Source organism: Micromys minutus (assembly GCF_963924665.1).
Source record: "Micromys minutus genome assembly, chromosome: 1".
Taxonomy (NCBI): domain Eukaryota; kingdom Metazoa; phylum Chordata; class Mammalia; order Rodentia; family Muridae; genus Micromys; species Micromys minutus.
The window spans coordinates 155882987-155902905 of NC_137969.1; the positions used below are offsets into that span (position 1 = coordinate 155882987).

General features: G+C 45.1%; 1 protein-coding gene across 1 annotated transcript; it reads right to left on the reverse strand.

Annotated features, from left to right (window-relative positions):
* Positions 1-335: 335 nt before the first annotated feature.
* Positions 336-7949, reverse strand: MRPL33 (mitochondrial ribosomal protein L33). The gene is made up of 4 exons (XM_080910496.1): positions 7886-7949; positions 7321-7339; positions 5404-5510; positions 336-591 (listed from the first exon to the last, which is right to left on the reverse strand). Exons 1-4 carry the CDS (start codon positions 7905-7907, stop codon positions 542-544), a joined length of 198 nt encoding a protein of 65 aa, XP_080766622.1. The 5' UTR covers positions 7908-7949; the 3' UTR covers positions 336-541.
* Positions 7950-19919: the final 11970 nt, after the last annotated feature.

The window sequence follows — 19919 nt, forward strand, 5'->3', positions numbered from 1 at the left end:
TAATGAGACATTGTCTCTCTCAAAACTCAGGCCATAAGACACCAGACTTAGGCTCTGGTGAGCTGTTTAAGAATATGGACCAACAACACTGTTCCTAAGGAAGGACACATAACAAACCAAAGCAGATGTTTTCTCTTCCCAGCTGCCCGCTATCCGTCCCTAAGGCGCAGTTTCTCCAGCACTGTCTGGAGCACTGTCCTATGGAAGCACTGCTGCTCAAGCCTCACTGTGGACATGGCTTTCCTTATGCAAGACAACAGTTATTTCTTGTTAGGTGGTTGGTGTTTTACACTTCAAATGGCAGAGGGAAATACCTCTAAGAAACAAGAGTACAGGCTATTTCAATATATTTTATTGAGGCCTATAAAACCTGGAGAGATAAGTATGTGATCTCTGTGAAGGACTCTTTCTCTGCACTGTCCCTTCACATCCGGGAGCCATGCCGTAGTTTTCTCATCTTCATTGCACACTGCAGAGTTCGGAATATCTCCTCACCCTCTGTCTTCTTATTTATGAACCAAATTCATTTTCAATCTACTACTCAGAGGGAGCGTATTTTCTTCTGTTCTACAAAGAGAACTTTTTTGTTCACTGTGAAACAAGAAACAGAGGTTGTAGGAGAAAAACAAAAACCATCATCGTTCTTATGAAAATACACATTACACCCTGAGCTCTCTATCCTCTTCCCTTGTTTCCCCTTTGACATGAGGACGAGTGGATTTGCAAACCCAGCTTCTCAATCTCAGAGGCCAGAGAAGACAAAAAGAAATGGGTAAGAAGCCAGGGGAGGGATCATCAGCCAATCAGCATTATCCTTAACACGTTACACAGCCGTTACTTAAATCAATGTGAGATGCTGAGAGAACATGGCAAACTGACTTGAATCCAGTCTCATAATGGGCAAGAGCCAGCTGTGCACTGGGCTCCAGTAAGTCACAGAGGAACGGCAGCCAGAGGGAAGCAAACCACAAAACCTCCACTGTCTAGAGATGGCTTCACACCCAAAGAGGAATGATGCAGATTGACAAGGAGGCAACATAGCAAAACCTCAGTAAATAAATCTACTGAAAAAAGATACCGCCATGTCAACAGAGTGGGAGCAAATGCTGGAAAAGGGAGCTTTCACAGAGCCCTGAGTGTCCTATTATCTGCCATCAGCCTCCAGCCAACATAGACACACACACACACACACACACACACACACACACACACACACACACACCCCTACATGACCTGATTCTTCTTTGCCACAAAAACAAGACACCCAAAGGAAACTTAGGAGGCCACACTTGTGTTACACAGACATACATGCAGCCAATTTGCCCTTACAAATAAGTAATTAAAAGAAAAAACATTTAAATACACATCATTTCTCACCTCCATCCTACTTCCAATTCAGCAGCAGGAATTCATCTATTTCTTAAAAATTCTCTACTTGGAATTCGTGAGAATTTCAGAACCATTAACTACTTGAGAGAAATGTACCACTAAGTCAATAAAATATATTACATACTTGGAATCATGTTTTCATTTGCTGAGAGGCAATCAGAAGTCATTTAAATGACCTCGTTTTTAGAGCAAGGCATTAAGTTGGTCACCCTGCATACACCTCTAATCCCAGTGCCTGAGGCAGAGGAAAGTGGATACACTCACCCTCTACATATCAACTTCTAGACTAGATCGTGATACAGATATTATCTCAAAACACAACAAACAGAACAAAGCTCTATGTATTGAAAGTCCTTTATCCTCTGCATTAATCCCTTTAATTAAGAATTTAGTGCACAGAACTGTGACAGGCACTGCAGAGTTTTTAAGGAAACCATGATTTCATATACCAGTGAGTCGTAAGACAAGCATAAAAAAATCTAGTAAGGCTCTTACAAACCTAGAAATCAGACCAAATGTGCTGACAAATGCTTATGATCCCCACACTCAGAAGGCAGAGGCAGGAGGATTTCAAGTTCACAGCCACATAAATGCCCTGACCCTACTCCAGCCCCTCCCCCAATAGACACAGAAACTGGCTGGGCATAAGAGACCAAAGCAGGTGAATCTCTGTGAGTCCCAAGCAAGCCAAGAACACACAGTAAGACCTGAGGCAAAATAAAGAGAAAAAAAAAAAAAATCAGACTTCATGGAGAAGTCAAACTTAGTCCCTCAAGAACAGCAACATTTAGATCCACTGAAACTGAATCACATTTCAGACAGCACATGCCCACTGTGTGCCAAGCACAAGGTTTGATCCCAGTACTGACAAACAAAGTACCTACGAATAGCTAAGAGGCAGAAGAAAGAATGATAGTGGAGCTCTGAATGCTGACTAAAGGAGAGAATCCAGACCGTTCTATTTTAGGGTTTTCATCTGGTTGGTTTGTGGGGGTTGTGGGCTTAGAAGGAGGTTGGCAGTGAACTTTGTACACATGAAACAAATACTCAACCACTGAGTCATATCCCCAGCCAAGGTCCTGATTTTACACAAGTATCGGGAAGGTGCTCAAGCCACCTTTCCCGGATAAGTGTATCCACCATCCCTCATCAAAGCAGCTTCTTATGTCTGTGGTTCAAGGAACATCAGGGAAGAGGGGGCAGAATGATTGAAAGAGCCAGAATACCAAAAAGTCTGATATAAAGTCTGTCCTAGAAACAAGATGAAGAACAGAAGTATCAGTCAGTCAGTGGACATGTTAACATGGAAGGGGAAAATTTCATGGATTCTCACTTTAGACAAAACTATATACAGCTAATGATTGCTGGAAAAGTTAGCCTCTCCCAGTGATAAGTCCATTACTGACTGTCCAATGCAAAGCAGTCAGCCCTGTTGTGCACATACATTCCTACACACACAACAATCATAGTCAAAGAAAAAAGAGGCTGTGATCTGGAGGACATCAGAGGGGTTTGATGAAGGGTAGCTGAGAAAGGGTGACAGGAAGGTGACATATTTCAATTTAAAGTGTATTAAAACAAAAGGCTAGTATCAAGAACACACAGTTGGCTCCAAGCACTAGAAACAGCCAGAAGAGCTGGGTTCTAACACTGATTCGGAGGAGCTGGGATGCCACTCAGTCTCAAGGGCGCTTCCGTTTCTGGGCTGGAAACCCGCCGAGGGAAGGAAGATGGCTCCACTATGCATCAGCCCTGAGCCCCTCTCTGTTTCCTTCCTGGTGTGAAGACGACCATTCCCTCAAAGCTGTTGCCAGATAAACAGTGAGCACTCATGTGAACTGAGTTGAAATGACACACTGCTATCCACAACAATAAACATATGTAATTTTCAGTCAAAATATTTGCTGTTTAACTCATAGAAGAATGAATCTGTCAAGTTCTTTCCCTACAGCTAACCTAAGTCTATTCTGTTCCAATTAAAGTCTGCACTGCCTTGTTTAGTGATCCAAAGAATTAAAACTGACAAGTTTTCATTCTCTTCATGATAAACAAGACTTAATACTCTTATGCCTCAGCCTTCAATCCTTCCTCCTTGGCATCTAGTTTTATGTAAGAAAAAGAAGTGTAAACGCAGAGGTGGGACTGGAGAGATGACCCAGGGAGTAAGAGAACTTGTTCAGGGGACCCAGATTCAACTTCCCAGCACCCACACAGTAGTTCACAACCATCCACAGCTCCTCACGGGTGATGCAAGCAACATAGGCACACACATGCAGGCAAACACTCACGGATAAAATAAAGGCTACATTCAGTTGGAGCTGGTTGTTGCCTCGGAGCAGTCTGAAATGTTTACTGACTAGGAATCCTGTGTGTCATCCCTGGTTTGCTCCATGGGAGTCTAGCATCATCCTCCAACTTATGCTACTCACTGCAACAAAACGGTGGGAATGGGCCAGACACCCTGGAACCCTGAGCAAGGCCAGCCCCAGGGCAAACATCTTCATCTTTATGGCAAGTCTACAGGGCATCCTACAGAACAGAAGGAAGCCTGCCTACCACAGGACATCATCTTCTTCGGAAAAGGCATTTGCTACCAGCATTTACTAGAAAAACCTGGTTATGTAGAGGAAGCAGACATATGAACTGTGGTCTAAGATGTCCATAGTATGTCCTTTCCCAGTGTCGTGACACTGACAGACCTCAATACTAACTTCGCAAAAGCTCCTCCACATTAAGGATGAAATTCGAACACAGTTAAACTATCACAGCTCATTTAATAAACATTATCAACATTGGTGCGTTCCTAAAGTCAACTCTAAAGGAAATGAAATATCAGTAAAATATAGTGTATTAGAATTAGGATATTAGGATAATTCTCTGCACTTTTTTTTTTACCAGTTAATACAAGAAAATCAGAAGGGAAGAGAACGCCAATCCAGTATCAAACCTCTTCATTCCAGTAATTTCTCTACCATATAGGACTATTTCTGAAATTCAGAGTTGTACTCTTCAGGTCTAAGACTAGAATTCCCTTTTTACTACAGTAATAATTGGCCAGAAATATGAATATCATAAAAGCAGGGAATTTTATTTCTATTACAAAATTTGAACAATTTTAAGCTGACAACTGAGCTCACGGTTTTTGTTTTTGTTTTTAATGCTTCTTCATACTAATACAGCCTTTATCTAACTAGGAGGCAACTTAAGTGGGCAGAAAAACTACACAAAAGCCCAAAACTCTAAAATAAAACACTGTCAGCTTATTTTGCCAAGTCCACAAATGTAGAAAAAGTAGGTCTCTACGAAAAGCAGCTGGGTTTGTGAGTGGACCTCTACCCTTTGGAACGTGTCTCTCTTTAATTTCCTGCAAGTATTTATTGTGAGTGTATTCGGGAGAGGCATGTGTGTGTCAGAGAACAACCTATAGTTCATTACTTGCTCCTACATGTAGGCCACAGTGATGGCACTTAGGTCACCAGGCTCACTGGCCTTAATCTGCCAAGCCATCTCATCAGCCCAAGTATGTCTGTCTCTTAGACAGACTTAAAGTTACTGTTTATTAAGACATTTTTGGTAGAAAGCATGATATAAAACCAAATGTCCTAGCCAGTGTACCAACACATATTCTCTATTTGTTTATCTGAACCCTGAGACTTGCCACTGTCAGACCCCACCCTCCCCTTCACAGATGGCTACTGCCTATACTTCAGATAGCTCATTTCTTACCTTCACATAACCCTTCTCAGAGCCTCGGCTAGACTATCCCAGCTCAAGAATATCTCCCAATATCTTGGCTGCTCACAGCACTTACTTAGCACAATATCACTTATTCCCTCCCTCACAAAGCTCTTGTGTCCTAGTGTACCCACACGTGGCATAGCAGTTAGCTAGCACCATAATAACATTCAGTGCATATCAATGAATGTCATGACTCCAAGGGAGCCACAAAATACCCTGAGACATTCATTTGGAAAGGAGACAGAATGTACTGTGATGTCACTTCTGAGCCTTTACCTATTGGATCATAGTGCAGAAGGGTCAGCTTCTCTCGGAGTCGGCTTCTCTTGTGGTTGAAGGAGAAACCTGTCCCAGCTTGGCTCACCAGTTTCACCAGAATAGTTCTAAGATCAAAAAGTACATTGTCACAAGCTCAAAATACATAAGGTAGGCCACCAAACACACAGCACACTTCTCTAGAGTCAGAATGGTTATGATATTACTCAACCCTAAGAGGGGCCCATACCATCACAGTCTACATTTCCCATAAAGTTATTTCAACAGCTCTGAATCCCCAGGTCACCCCATAACAACCTCGCCCAAACAGTGGTAATGATGAGGCCAAATCAGAGAATGGACCTCTGAGGACATATCTCACGAGAGACAGAGGTGTATATTCTCTGGTGGGAGAATATACAATACAGGAGGACAGTAATCACAGCTGGCCAGTAAGGCAACCCTAAAGATGGCTGCCTCAGGAGAGCCATTCTTCCAAAATGACTGATAGCAGGAAGGGACAAAATAAATCGATCTCAAGTTTTACATCATTGATGTACAGGTCCTGGACACCTTCATATTTCATTCATATTAGTCCTCCAAACCAGCAACATATTATTTATCTCCCTGACTTTCTCATGTGTGTGTCATCTTTGCCTTGACATGTAAGACATTCCTCATGCCATTCCAAAACCTATCTGAAGCACTTAAGACCACCTTACAACCAGGCATGGAGGCTCACATCTATAATCCCAGCACTCTCAAGTCTGAGACAGGAGGATTACCCTGAAGACCAAACTGGCCTACAGACTGAGGTACTCTCTCAAAACACAAAACAAAGCCAAGAAGGCCACATGACTCCTCACACAGAGCCCCTGAAGACCACAGTATTTGTTGATGAAACAAGAAAGCCAATGATGCCAGGTCTGGTGGTGCCGGCCAATAATCCTAACCACTCAGGAGACTGGAGCAAGAAGTTCACACATTCAAGGCCAGCCTGGGCAACTCAGTGAGGCCTTGTCTGAAAACTCAGAAAAATACAAGGGCTGAAGAGAATTCAGGGAGAGAGCTTTTTTTGCTCAGCATGGCCCTAGGTTCAATCCCCAGTACTGGCGGGTGTTGGGGGATAGAAGGGGGCTATGTAATTAACACAATTCATTCATTTACAAAGATTCAACAAATCTCTATGGGGTACTTACTCTGTGAGGAGCCCTACAAGAAGCACAAAACTAAGTCTGTATCTTCTCGGGGCTAAAATTATGGAGCAGATGAACTGGCACATAGGGAAAGATAAGGCACAGGTCTAGCCTGTCAGTTGCAGCTGCCTGATGATTAGCTCTGCAGTCTTTCTGGGGCTTGGACAGATTTCTATAAACAGGCTCTAGGTTTTCGTCAAATCAGAGTTCATCTGACCAATCCTGCAGAGACTCCAGGCAAATGGCTCTGGGGGCAGAGCCCCCTGACAGCTTGTTTGGGAGCAAAACAATGAATTGACTGATCCTGAGATGAGATAAGAAGCAAAGTTCCCTTACACAAAGGCTGTGAATACTCACTAGTTAGTCCCTGAGGCAGGAGGGAGGCAGCACAGTCCTAAACTTGCATCCTTAATTTACCTAAGTGCAAAGAGGCCAGATTTCCACCTCAGCTTTCTACCAGCCACAAAGGGAGGAGGGAGCACCGGATTTGCTAAGCTACTCGTTCTGTGGTTTCAGCATATTAGATGCATCTTCAGCTTATGTATCTGCAACCCACGACAAAACTGTCAGATGATAGCACTATCAAAGGAAGATGCATCTGGACGTTTTCCTCAAGGTGTTCATATCAACAAAACAATTAGCCAAATAAATAACCCCAAATCAACATTTGGGAGATCAAAACCAAACACTGGATCAATTCCAACAGGAATAAGCAAACTTTAAGACAAAAACCTTTACTTACTTTGACTTGCTCTTGGCAACTTGTGTGTGTGACGGTTGGAAGAAAACAAAGGGATAAGTTTGTTATTTTTTTTTTTTTACTCAAGTGCTTAGCAACATTAGTAAAAACCAAAAACATATACACTGTTTACACTAAAATAACGTTTCCTTGGATATCAGTCAGTCAAACCCACATAATTTTCAATGCTTTTGGGGGGGGGGGAGGTATAATCAATAAATACAGTTGTCTGTCACCCTAACATCTTTTAAGTAGTTTCAGCTCTATTCTCACCCTTCTATAGTGTAAATATTTGTGCGGCAACAAAGTTGCCTAAGGTGGAAGCGAACTCTAATCAGGAAGTGAGTTAGGAGCCAGGCAGCGGGGTAATACTCCAGCTGCCAGTACAGTCTCCGGACACCCCCACAGAGGGCGACGGAGCTCCCGCCGCCTCCACGCCAGACCCGGAGGCCGCGGGGTGGCAGCCGCCGCGCCAGGTCCTCCACCCTGCCGGGTTCCACCTCGGGACCTGCGGGTCACCGCCTCGGCCCCACGCCGCAGACCCTGCCGCCGCCTCAGACCGACTTACAAGAGACGGCGGAGAGCAGCATGGTGTCGATCCCCTTACTCTCACCCAGACCGGCCTAAAGAGCTGAACAACTGCTTCCGGGGTATGTGCGGGTTCCGGTAGAAGGCTCAGGAAGTGGACAGGAGCCACGCCCCCTGGGGTCCGGGCAGTCTCTGACTCCGTGCTTTACTAGTAGTGAATCTTGTGGTATTATGGGAAGGACACACACATCCTGCGCCCCCCATACAAAAGATAATACTGCCAAATATCACAAAACCCAGATCTGCCTGGCTCCAAAACCTACAGCCTTGCCAATACACATTGATCTACCATTTGCCCATCCTTTTTTTTTGTTTTTTTACGCTTGTGCAAAGAGCCCTAACTCCACCACCAGGGACCTCATTGGTAATTTCATCTCCCAATTAATAAGAAGGATTTTATTATTTTTACTGTTGTTTTGCTTAATTTGTGTGTTTATGATAATTCTCCCTATATTACAGCTTGTTTTTATGTGCCTGAGTATTTTGCTTGTATGCCTGGTGTCTTGAGAAGTTCAGAAGCATGCTTAAAGATCTCCTGAAACTGTAGTGTTAGGATGGTTGTGAGCCACCATGTGGGTACTGGGAACCAAATCCTGGCACCCTAAATAAAGCAACAATCATCTATCTGGTCTCGGTGTTGTTGTTGTTGTTGTTGTGAAAAGACGACCTCTAATTTTTCTTTTTTAATTAAACCAAAACAGGGGAATGTTGGGATTCTGTAAACCCCACCCCTCAATTACCTGGCAATAGCCATGTATGCTCCGCCCCAGTGACTTGACACTATAAAAGGGGCTGATTGACCCCTCCTCTCTCTCTTGCCTACTGACTCTCTTGCCTCTCTTGCTTTCCCAACCCTACCCTTCCCCTTCTCTTCCCCCCTCTCTCTCCACGTGCTCATGGCCGGCCTCTCCTCTACTCCTCTGTTCCTCTCTCTCTGTCTCTGCCTCTGCCACCCTCTTAACTCTCCCATGACTTGAGTAAACTATTCTGTACTATACCGTCGTGTGGCTGGTCCCTCAGAGGGAAGGGATTCCCAACATGGGCCCCTCAGAAGCATCTCCCTTGCTCCCAAGCCTAGCCACAACACCTTAAGTGATCGTCCCAACAACTTTGTTAACCCTATAATAGTATTTCCTCTTCCATGTGAGGAAACTGGGGATAAGAGTAATTAACTTGGCCACGGTTATTCCAGTCATTAGTCTAGGTCTTGAACCCAAATCTTCAAAATCTAGAGGTCATATTTTTAAATTTTCAAATATGGCAGGTATGTACTTAGTGCTAGTCTAGCTTCATCAGAGAGTTCCAGGTTCAGTAAAGACCCTGTCTCCAAAATAATAATAATAATTAAGTAGGGTGGAGAAGTAACATTGACCTCTGTCCTCCACACGTGCATATATGTTCACATGTACACACATATATAACACAGGAACACAAAAGAAATAACCATGTGAACTGTCTCGTGGGTGCTTGCATGTCACCTGAGGGAGACAATGACTTTCTCCTCCCCTTAGGTTCCCATCATTTACACCTAGCACAGTGTTGGCAGCTGGAGAATTAAGATGTTATTGATACAGATGTAATGCCTGATTTGGGTTTTCTTTTCCACCTGGGCGTACACATTGAGCGCTCTAGCCCATATAAAGTGCAGAGCAGCAAAGGCAGCCAGAAAGGGAAGGGGCAATGAGGTAAGCGGAACAAGTTCAGCCTGTGGAAGCTGGAGTGGAGGAGGGAAGAGAGGGCACCGCTGTTTAACCTGGATCTCAGCCCAGAGATGGAGGGAGGAAAACCCACAACTCATCCTGGGTTCCACAGAGCACCTGCCTCATGTTGGTACAGACACACTTAGTGACGGGATTTAGACCTCTCTGTGCTGGGAGGGCCCTGACGGGGCACCAGCCAGCGTATTGTCACACATATGCCCAGCCTGACTCATAGTTGGGGCATATAGGTGTTGTTCTTGTCCACAGGATCAGTGGTGTTAGCTCCCTAAGCTATCCCACAGGCCAGGGAACATGGGTACTAGCAGAAAGGAGACCCCACAGGAGAAGACTGAGTTTCCTGCATAGTGATGGTTCTTGCTCAGTGGCCTCCAGATAGACCAAGGCAATTTCAAAATCAGGTATTTTTGCAGAGTAAGACTGAAAACTGGGCATAGGCCCTGGGCTCCATCTGTATGGAATAGGTGTCCTTAGGTTGGCAGTTAACACGGCCCCACCATCTAACCCTGACATCAGGATTCATCCCTGCATCTCTTCCCTGGCCTCTACTACAGGTCAATACCATTAGAAAGCATTTACTGACTTGATGCCCCATTTCACCCCACACTTCCCTCACTGCCCCCTCAGAGCAGCTAGCAGGCCTCTCCATGGAGTCCAGTTTGCTGGCCAGCTACTTCTGAGCAGGAGGTCTGCCCTGGGGTATGGTTGATACCTGGTGTCAAGCTATGGAAGAAAACTGATTTTCTCTTTCCCAGAAGCTAACAGTTGCCAATGGCGTCTTGGTTAGAGGTGGGACTTGGCACCTACTTTGCCTTCTCACAGGGACCATGACCAAGATCTGCATAAGTCCAAGCCAGGCAAAATGCCATCCAATTTTTAAGCTCCTTAGTGCAATGGTTCTCAAACTTCATGATGCTGGGACCCTTTCATACAGTGCCTAATGTTAGGGAGAGCCCCAGTCATAAAAATATTTCATTGCTACTTCACAACTGTAATTTTGCTACTATTAAGAATTGTAATGTAGAGCTGGAGAGATGGCTCAGTGGTTAAGAGCACTGACTGCTCTTCCAGAGGTCCTGAGTTCAATTCCCAACAGCCACATGGTAGCTCACACCCATCTGTAATGAGATCTGATGCCCTCTTCTGGTGTGTCTGAAGGCAGCTACAGTGTACTCACATGCATAAAGTAGATAAATAATCTTATAAAAAATAAATAAACTGATGCTTCATTTATTTTTTAAAAGAATTTTAAATATCTGATATGGAGGATATCTGATATTCGACCCCTAGAGGACCTGAGGTACAGGGAAAACTGAACTATACTAAGTGGGGCCCATGAGTTCTGGATCGACTATTAGACCCTAAGTTGCATGTATGGCCATTGTATTCATTTTGCATGATGAGCTGCCCTTATCTGGGTAAGCAGAGGAAGGGAGAACATGGCCAACTTGAAAAAAATAATGAGCAAGTCTTGAGCTACAACCGAAAAGAGCACACCTACATTCCAGAAGGCTCTAGGACACTTAACAGAGGCCCAAGACCAAAGACCCAAAGCAGGAAGTTTAGTTGCTACCAAAAAGATTAATGGAGGTCCTGCCAACAACACCCTTCCTGCTCACATATTTCACACCCTGCTGGGAAGGCCCTGACAGGAACAGTCCTGGGAAAGTCAACACATTCGGCCTGATTGGTGGGTGACAGATGGGAGAAAAGTGTGGGTGCTGAAGTAAAGCATCTGAAAGGGTGTGGGGGTTGGGGAAAATGGGCTGAAACCCAGCTGGAGGAGGCAAAAGGTGCAGACTGGTCAGGGACAGGCATTCCTGCACTGGGCAGGAAGCTGGGCTGGAAAAGAGCAGCACACAGAGCTAGCTGACTCTGCCTTTCCCCAGCCCGACACTCCTGAGAGCTCGGGTTTGATGGCAGGAAGGGTTTTGGTGGCTTTTTCTGGTTGGTTGGTTGGTTGGTTGGTTGGTTGGTTGGTTGGTTTTTTGAGATAGTATCTCACAAGGTATACTTTGTTGGCTTGAGTTTTCTATGGAGACCAGGCTGGCCTTGAACTTGCAGAGATCCTCCTGCCTCTGCCAAGGAGTAATGGGATTACAAATGCCTTTGCCTACAGAGACATCGCATAGTCCCAGTTTGACAGGACTTGCTGAGGTTTGGGGTTTTTTTGGGGGGGCATGTTGTTGGTGTTGTTGTTGCTTTTGTTTTTTGGTTTTGGTCTTTTAGGGTTTTGTTTTGTTTTTTGTATAGAGCTCTCCAAGTAGGCTAGATTGGCTGGCCACCAGCACAGGGGTTGCAAGGGCACACCACCATGTCTGCTGCTTTGTGCATAGTTCTTGCTGCCTTCCCCCTGGATACTTGACTTGGCACAAGGAGCCAACTCAATCTGCGAGAACTGAAACTGGGCTCCAATTCTCAGTTCTCCCGAATGCTTTCCAGGAGAAATCTCCAAACTTCTGTTTTTCCCGCCTCTACCCCCCCCCCCCCAGTACCAAGATCAGAGGTGAACACACAATCAGCCTCAGCAAGGACTTGGATTTGTGTGCCCACGAGTCCAGTAGACTGTTATCTGATGAGTTCTGCAGCTGTGTCCACTGTGAAGTTCTACCAATCTAGAAAGAGCCCCTGTAACATGATTTCAACAATCCCCAATGGTTTTAACCCCAGTACCCGGCTGGATCTTTTAGGGTACCCATCACCAGATATCATGAATCTGTAAGTGGAGAATGGGGCCTTGGGACACGTCATAATGCTTGCAAGCTCCTGTAGGTGCTGCATATGACTTGCAAATGGTCATATTAGATCACAGTTACTAAGCACCAGGAGGTCTGGCTGCAGAGTCTGTTTCTGGGCCAGTGGGATGAAGTGAATCCAGGGATGGTGCATCCCTAACAGGGTATCCAGCACTGTGAGCCGCTGGTTGTGCACTGCTCTAGGTTTAATCAGTCAGAATCCCCAGTGGCAGAGGCAGCCACAGAAGCAGAGACAGCAACATTTGAGAACCAGCTAGCAAAGCAGATTCCAGGCCCCATGCTGACTTCTATAATCACAACCTGCATTTTAACAAGATCCCAGGATGATCTGGAAGCATTGAAGTTCAAGAGGCAATGTCCTAGAAGGCTCATTTTCAGAGCAGAGTAGGAGACAGGTGGGGATAAAAGTTTCTCTCTGTTTTAGTTACTGCTATATTTCTGGGACCAATGGAGTGCCTGGTATATAACAGTTGATCAGCGAATACTCCTTAAGTAAATGGACAAGTTAAGGGTCAGTTTTATGGCCCAGAACATGAGGCCACTATGGGGCCAACCACCACATGACGATGTTAACTTCAGAGGCAAAAGTCTTTCTAGCCTCCCACGAAGGCAAGTGTGGTCCCAATGTCAGCACAGAATGGGATTCAGCCAATTAACCGGTCTCATCTGTGGAGGTTAAGAGGGTGGCTGTGAAGCAACAGCCAAACAGGCAGATATGCTCTAAGGGCCGGAGGTAAGCCAGGGAAGAATGGAAGGATTGAGCAGAGGAGCCTCAGGTTCCTGGAAACTGCTTGCAGTAGAAAAGAATACACTTAGTGTCCAGATAACATTCCTTTCTTTCTTACATTCGGAACAGACATCAAGGCCTGGAGATGCCGTTTGTTTTGTAGAGACCTTGTCTAGGATCCAGTAAACTGGGCATGGCAACCAAGCTGTAACCCCAGCCCCCCAGAAGTGAAGGCAAAAAGGCAAAGGGCTCAGAAATTCAAAGCCAACTTTTTATACAGAAAATTCAGGACCAGCCTGAAACACATGAAACAATTTTTAAAAAAGATGTCAGTATGACATTTTCCAGACAGCCAGCATGGCTTCTGGATTAAATCCAAATTCCATGGTTGGACAAATGTTAAGTCTCACCGAGAACACAGTATTTGTTAGTAACCGGCCTTAGAGGGATGGATGGAGAAATATTCTAAATTTTGAAGTGATTATTCTTGGACCTCAGGGTGCCAATCTAGAAAAGATTGTTTCCTATAGTTTTCCTAATATTATCAAGAATTCTTAGAAAATCCTGACAGGGAAAGCCAGGAGATATATTCCATTTTTATCACAGTCTACTCAAAATGCCAGCTCCTTTATCCTAACAGTGTCTCAATTCTCTGTGCACAGGAGAGGCCTTTTATTCTACTGTGTGAGTGCGGGCAGGCCTTGTTGTGGCGTGCATGTGGCATGCGGAGGACAACTTTTGGGAGTCATTCTCTGCTTCCACCTTGTTGAGGCAGAGTCTCTTTAGGTGTCCCTCCCATGCTGAGGTTGGCTGGCTCCTGAGCTTCCTGTGGGTTGTAGTGCACCCTTTTGTGGGTCAGACACTTTCACAGGCTTGCCTAAGACCATCAGGAAACACAGATATTTACATAACAATTCATAACAGTAGCAGTGAAATAATTGTAAGATTGGGGCACAACATTCGGAACTGTCACTGTCGTAAAGGGCCACAGCATCAGGAAGGTCGAAGGCTGCCCTGGAGCTTTGAACCAGTCTCCTGCCTCCCCCTCCCATCTTGCTATAGGGATGCTGGGATTAATGGTTCATGCCACCACACTCAGCTTCTTTTTGTTCCAAGTAGGTTCTTTAGGGATCAAACTCTGGTTGTCAGGCTTGCCTTACAAGGGCTTGTTTTCCTACAGTCTTGGAGGCCTGAGAAAATGCCCCACCACCACCAAGACAGGGGGACAGGCTTTATCTGTGTATCCCTGGCTATCCCAGAACTTGCTCTATAGACCAGACTGGCTTCAAACTCAGAGACCTACCTACCTCTGCCTCCCAAGGGCTGGGATCAAAGGCATGCACCCCCACATCTGGCTTAATTATATTGGGCTTATTTTCTACTCAATTCAATGATTTTTGTTGACTATGATGTTGTTTTCTTTGTCCTGGAACTTCCTATGTAGACCAGGCAAACCTCTAACTCACAGAGATCTCCCTGTCTCTGCCTTCCAATGCTAAAATTAAAGCTGTGTGCCACCATACCCGGTGAGAGGATGCTTTTTAAGGTTGTTTGCTCTTCTTCATTTCTTTAGTGGACAGAGGTAACACCCCCAAGAACTTGTCTACCTCTACACTGAGCTGAATTTCATGTTTAAGATCAAATAAAGTGTTCCTGGACTAGCAAGGCTACTCAGCAGGTAAAAGTGCTTGCTTCCAAACCTGACAACCAGAGTTCGAACCCCAGTATCCACATGGTAGAAAGAACTGGCTTCCACAAATTGTCCTGTGATCTCTACACAGGCAGTGTGTACCTACACATATAATCTCTCATATGTACACAATAAATCAATCAATAAATGTAATAAGACAGAACAATTAAAGAAGTCTCTCAACACCTACCTCTGCCATTGTGTGTGCATGCACACATTCATATACAACACCCTGTTGCACACACAGACTACCTAGCTAAGATGGAATAGGAAGTTTCCATTATTCTTACTGAGCTAACCCCTGACCTTATTTTAAAGTGGCCTCGAAAACAAAGAAACAATTCTGACCACATCTCTGCAGCTTCTCCAAGGAATTTGAAGATAGCTCCTCCCCAGTGTGCAGCCCATGGGACTAGAGAGTGAATCCCATGATGAAAAAGTGACTTATTGCCTGGTATTCAACTTCACTACAGACCGCTGTGATCAACCGGGGGTTGAGGGGCAGCGCTGAGAAGGAGGGCTAATTAACTTCTTGCTTTGGAAGATCGGACGGGCTGACATACTCCTGCAAACTCTGAGTCTTTTAAAGCCACTTTCAAATGTGTCTGTGTTTCTTTTTGTTGACCTAGAGAGACAAGCAGTTGTCATGTTCACAAGAATGACCTAACTGGGGCTTCTGTGGTTTGGGATTCTGCCTGCCTGCTTTTTTGCCCTGTTTTGCCTGCAAGGCAGGAGCATGTTCTCCTAGCCAGGAGATTGTGGTTAGTTTCCTGGCCTCCGCCCCACATGGGGACACACCTGCACCCCTGAGGGAGGGAGAGGGAGCCTGTGGAGGGTCTGTGAGGCCAGAACTGAGTCATTCATCTGGATATGAGTCAAAAGACATTAGAACAGCACTTTGGCACTTTGAGAACCCACACAAAAATTCTCTTGCATTTGACAATCCAGCCTATCTTCAAACCAAGGAAAGGGGATTACAATTTGGTGTCTCCATTTGCCAGCGCTGGAGTTTGTTCTTCATGTGGAATTAATACCTTAGCAACCATCCTGATGGGGGTAAAGATACCCTAAAGAGACTTGTGCGCTCCTCCCATTACCCACAAAACTCCTGAAGCAACGAACACCCCAAAGTTAAGAGTTTCCCCAAGAGTCTCAATCTGAAGAAAGGAAGGGCTGAAGCTTCCCGCCAGCCAAAGGGGACTTATCTCCAGGAAAGAGTTCTCATGGTGTTCTCATAGCTTGTTCGTCACTTTGCAGGATAAAATGGAGCGTCGAGAATGATGGTGAGAGGGCGCATGCGCAGACAAGGATCGGTTCACCCTGTGAGCGAGCACTTAAACCTAAACTTCATGTCAGGACCTCAGACACCTGTGGAGACTGCCCTGGGCCTCTGTCATTCTTCCCAGTGTAAATAAATGTCCTTTTGTTTTTCTTTTCAAACTTGCCTACATCTCTGTTGGGGACAGGTAGCTGTTATGGCTGCCAGGGCCCAGGCTCTGACCCTAACAGCTCCCATAACAACCAGGGAAGATGAAGGCCCACACCTGAGAATACTTCATCTATGTCCTGCCGGGAACTAAGATTGGGAAGTTCAGAAAACCACACTGGAGGCCTTTCATTGGCTTAGGTTTTTCTATCCGAAGTATTTTCCTGTTTGGAAAATTATTTGGTATGTAACATGAATGAATCTTCTTTTCTTCCCATATATAAGGTTACCTTCATGTAACAAGTCCAGAAATAAGCTAGCCAGCAATGGTGGCATATGCCTAAAAACCTGGGATTTGGGAAGTAGAGGCCAGAAGACTAGGAGCTCTAGAGAATCCTTGTTCTAGAGAATTAGCAAGCTCAAGACCAGCCTCGGCAACCTGAGACCCTCTCTCTAACAATAACAACAACGATAACAATAATGATAAAACAGGGGTGAGAAGATGGCTCAATGGGTAAAGTTCTTGCCTGTCCTGACTTCCTTTGACAAGGAATTGCAATGGGGAAGTGTGAGCCAAATAAAAACCTCTCCTCCCCAAGTTGTTTGGATCTTGGCGGTTCATCACAGCAGTAGTAATCTTAACTAAGACACCATCTCAAATGGCTTAATGTAATCTGGTACCCAGCTAGAAGGGAAAACCGGGTGCTCCTTTTCCAGCTGGAGACCAAGCCTTGCCAGCGCTGCCCTTTATGACTTGGGATAACTGCACCAGTTGAGTTTGGTGAACTCCATGGCTGCCTCAGTGTCGGTTGCAGCTCCAAGTCACTCATTAGCTACAGACGTAAAGGTTAATGAGATAAAACATCTATAAGTCAGGTTGACAGCTGATGCAAGAAGGCCCCCAGCTCCTGCTCCATTGCACTAACACCATAATTGTGCTATTTCAGGCCGTCCAGATGATCACACTTGATTGCATGCCACTGTATGTGAACAAATGCATAATCATAAAATGTGCACTTAAATTATAAGCTACCTTGCTCAAGTCTTCTTTCTAAATTTAGGTATTCGATGCCAAAAGAAAACGAGTGAATCAATTATTAACCGTCTTAATTAATCATCTCCGAATGAACTGATTTGGGGAAAGGTTTAGAAGTGAATTTTCCCATGCGGCACGGAATACTATGTGTTGTATTCAACATATATGTTTAGGTGCTGGTGAGATGGCTCAGGGGGTTAAGTGCTTGCTGCTTTCGCTCAAGAATCTGTGTCTGAATGCCCATAAATTAATAATAATAATAATAGTAATAATAATAATAATAATAATAATAATAATAATAATAATAATTTCAGGCATGGTGGCACATATCTGGATCCCTGGCACTGGGCATGGGAAGATACATATAGATCCTTGTAACTTACTGGTCAGCCAAATTCTGTGTACCACCATAGCTGGTCTTGCTATTTATTTTCTTATCAATGGAAGTCACAAGACAGCATTATGAAATTAATTCTCTACTTCTACCTTTATCTGGTCCACAGGGATTGAAATGAAGTTGCTAGACTCTTGTGGCAAGTGCCCTTTACCCACTGAGCCATCTTTCCAGGTATATACGTACATACACACACACACACATACACACACACACACACACACACACAAGCACATACGCACGCACGCACGCACGCATGCACACACACGCACACACATCTGAGACACACTGGGTTGAGCTCTCACCCCATCCCCGTGTGTGTATGTGTCTGTGTGATTGAGTTACTGCACTCTAACTCTCTAGGTTCTTTGGAGAAGAGAAATGCCATGTAGCTCATTTCTAATGGCTAGATGTGGCCTTAAATAGAACATGTATTCCCCAGGGCGTGTTTTGAGGCCTTTGCCACTACAGAAAAAAAAATTGGATCTGACACATTCTGATCCTTCTGGTTGGGTCTGTTTCCTGTAAGAACTCATGGCAAGCATGGTCTAGTGGGAGCAGATCCTCCAATAGGACTGTCCCCTTCTGAACAGCCCACTGTGTTGGTTCAAGATATGGCTTCAAGTTAATGAAGTCGGTGAATGAATGCAGGTGAATCCTAACAAAGTATCTGAAAATTTGGAGGCTCAGAGGGTGAGCCCCATTTCAGTAATAAGGATGGAGAGAAGAGGAGGCTGAAACCTTTCAGAGAGTAGGGCTTGCAGCTGCAGCCCAGAGCAGCCCAACCCCGCTGGCCTTGCCTCTGTCCTCAAAGAACAACACCAGCTTTGCTTGGCCTGTTGCATCAGCAGCTACACTCTGCCCTTCCCTTCCCCACCCCAGGAAGTGGTAAGGAGAGTTAAGTAACAGCCTGTGAGGCAACCACTCAGGGCAGCTGGAAATCTGGGGGAGGCTGTCTCTCTCCTTCCAGCCAGGCTCCACCCAACAGTCCCTCCTTAAATTCAAATCCATGGAAAAAACGAGTGCTCTGCTGCCAGAGTCTTCCCCACTCTCCAGACACTGCTCCATCCCTGGTCCCCACATGGGGAAGGAGAAAATGGACTCCTGCAAGTTGTCCTCTAGCCTCCACAAGTAGGCCTGTGACTTTTGGGGGTGATGTGCGGGCACGCACACGCATGGACACACACTAAATAAACAAACACATGTTAAAAATATTTTGGAAGACTTTGGATTAGAGAGATGGCTCAGTAGTTACCAATGCTCACTGCCCTTGTAAGACTCAGGTTTGGTTTTCAACACCCACATCAGGTAGCTCACAACTCCAGTTCTGGAAGAGGCCAGAAGAGGGCGTCAGCTCTCCGAGAGCTGGAGTTACAGACAGTTGTGAGCTGCCATGTGAATGCTGGGAACTGAACCGGGTCCTCTGGAAGAGCAGGCAGTGAGTGCACTTAACTGCTGAGACATCTCTCCAACCCCACGTAACCCTGGCCATCTTGGATCTCAGAGATCCCTGCCTCTGCCTCTCCAGTGCTGGAACTAAAGGCATGCACCACCACCTCCCCACAACTTTTCCTTTTTCTTAGTTAAAAGAAAAAGAACCTATGACGATATACTGGACTCAAAGGCTATATCAGCTATAATTACACACAAATTCTCTATTTTTAAGTTATTATTAGTGTTATTGTCATGAAGATGTTTGCTGAGATAGGGCCTCGCTCTGTAAACAAAACTAGCCCTGGTCATTTAGTCATCCTCCTGCCTCAGCCTATTAAGTGCTGCGTTACAGGTGTTCCCTACCATACCCAGTTCATGTCTTTTGCTGATATATGTTGCTGTTGTCAGATTCTAGCAGGCTTGAAAGTCGAGGATGAACCTCCCTCTCATAATCAGCACCTTGTAAAGTCAGGAACCAAAAACTGCAGGACTTTGATTACAGGTTAGAAGAACAGGCCTGGGTGGAGCCATGACATTCTGAAACTGTCCAAAAGATCATATGATTACTATCTGTTAGAAGTTTTCTGGTAAAGAGCAAAGACATACTAATTGTCCCTTCAGCCTTAATCCAAACGGGCCTGTCAATCAGCTAGAGAAGGAAATGCCCTTGAGGAAGCTGTCTGTTCCAGAAACTTTAAGAAAGAATATAAAGCCAACCTAAAATGTGGGCTGGAACAATGATCTCTCTGGCCGTTGTCCAGTTCACCCCCTCACAGTGTTCTCCTCAACAATGGTCTCTTTGCCCCTCTCGCCTTCCCTGTGCAGGTTTGTGC

Bases quoted from the DNA above. Each gene is read 5' to 3' on its own strand.
- MRPL33 (XM_080910496.1), bottom strand. From the start codon at position 7,907: ATGCTGCTCTCCGCCGTCTCTT. The intron at 592-5,403 runs GTAAAGGCTCAG...CTTGTTTCACAG, and splicing joins TCTGCACTATGATCCAATAG to TGAACAAAAAAGTTCTCTTT.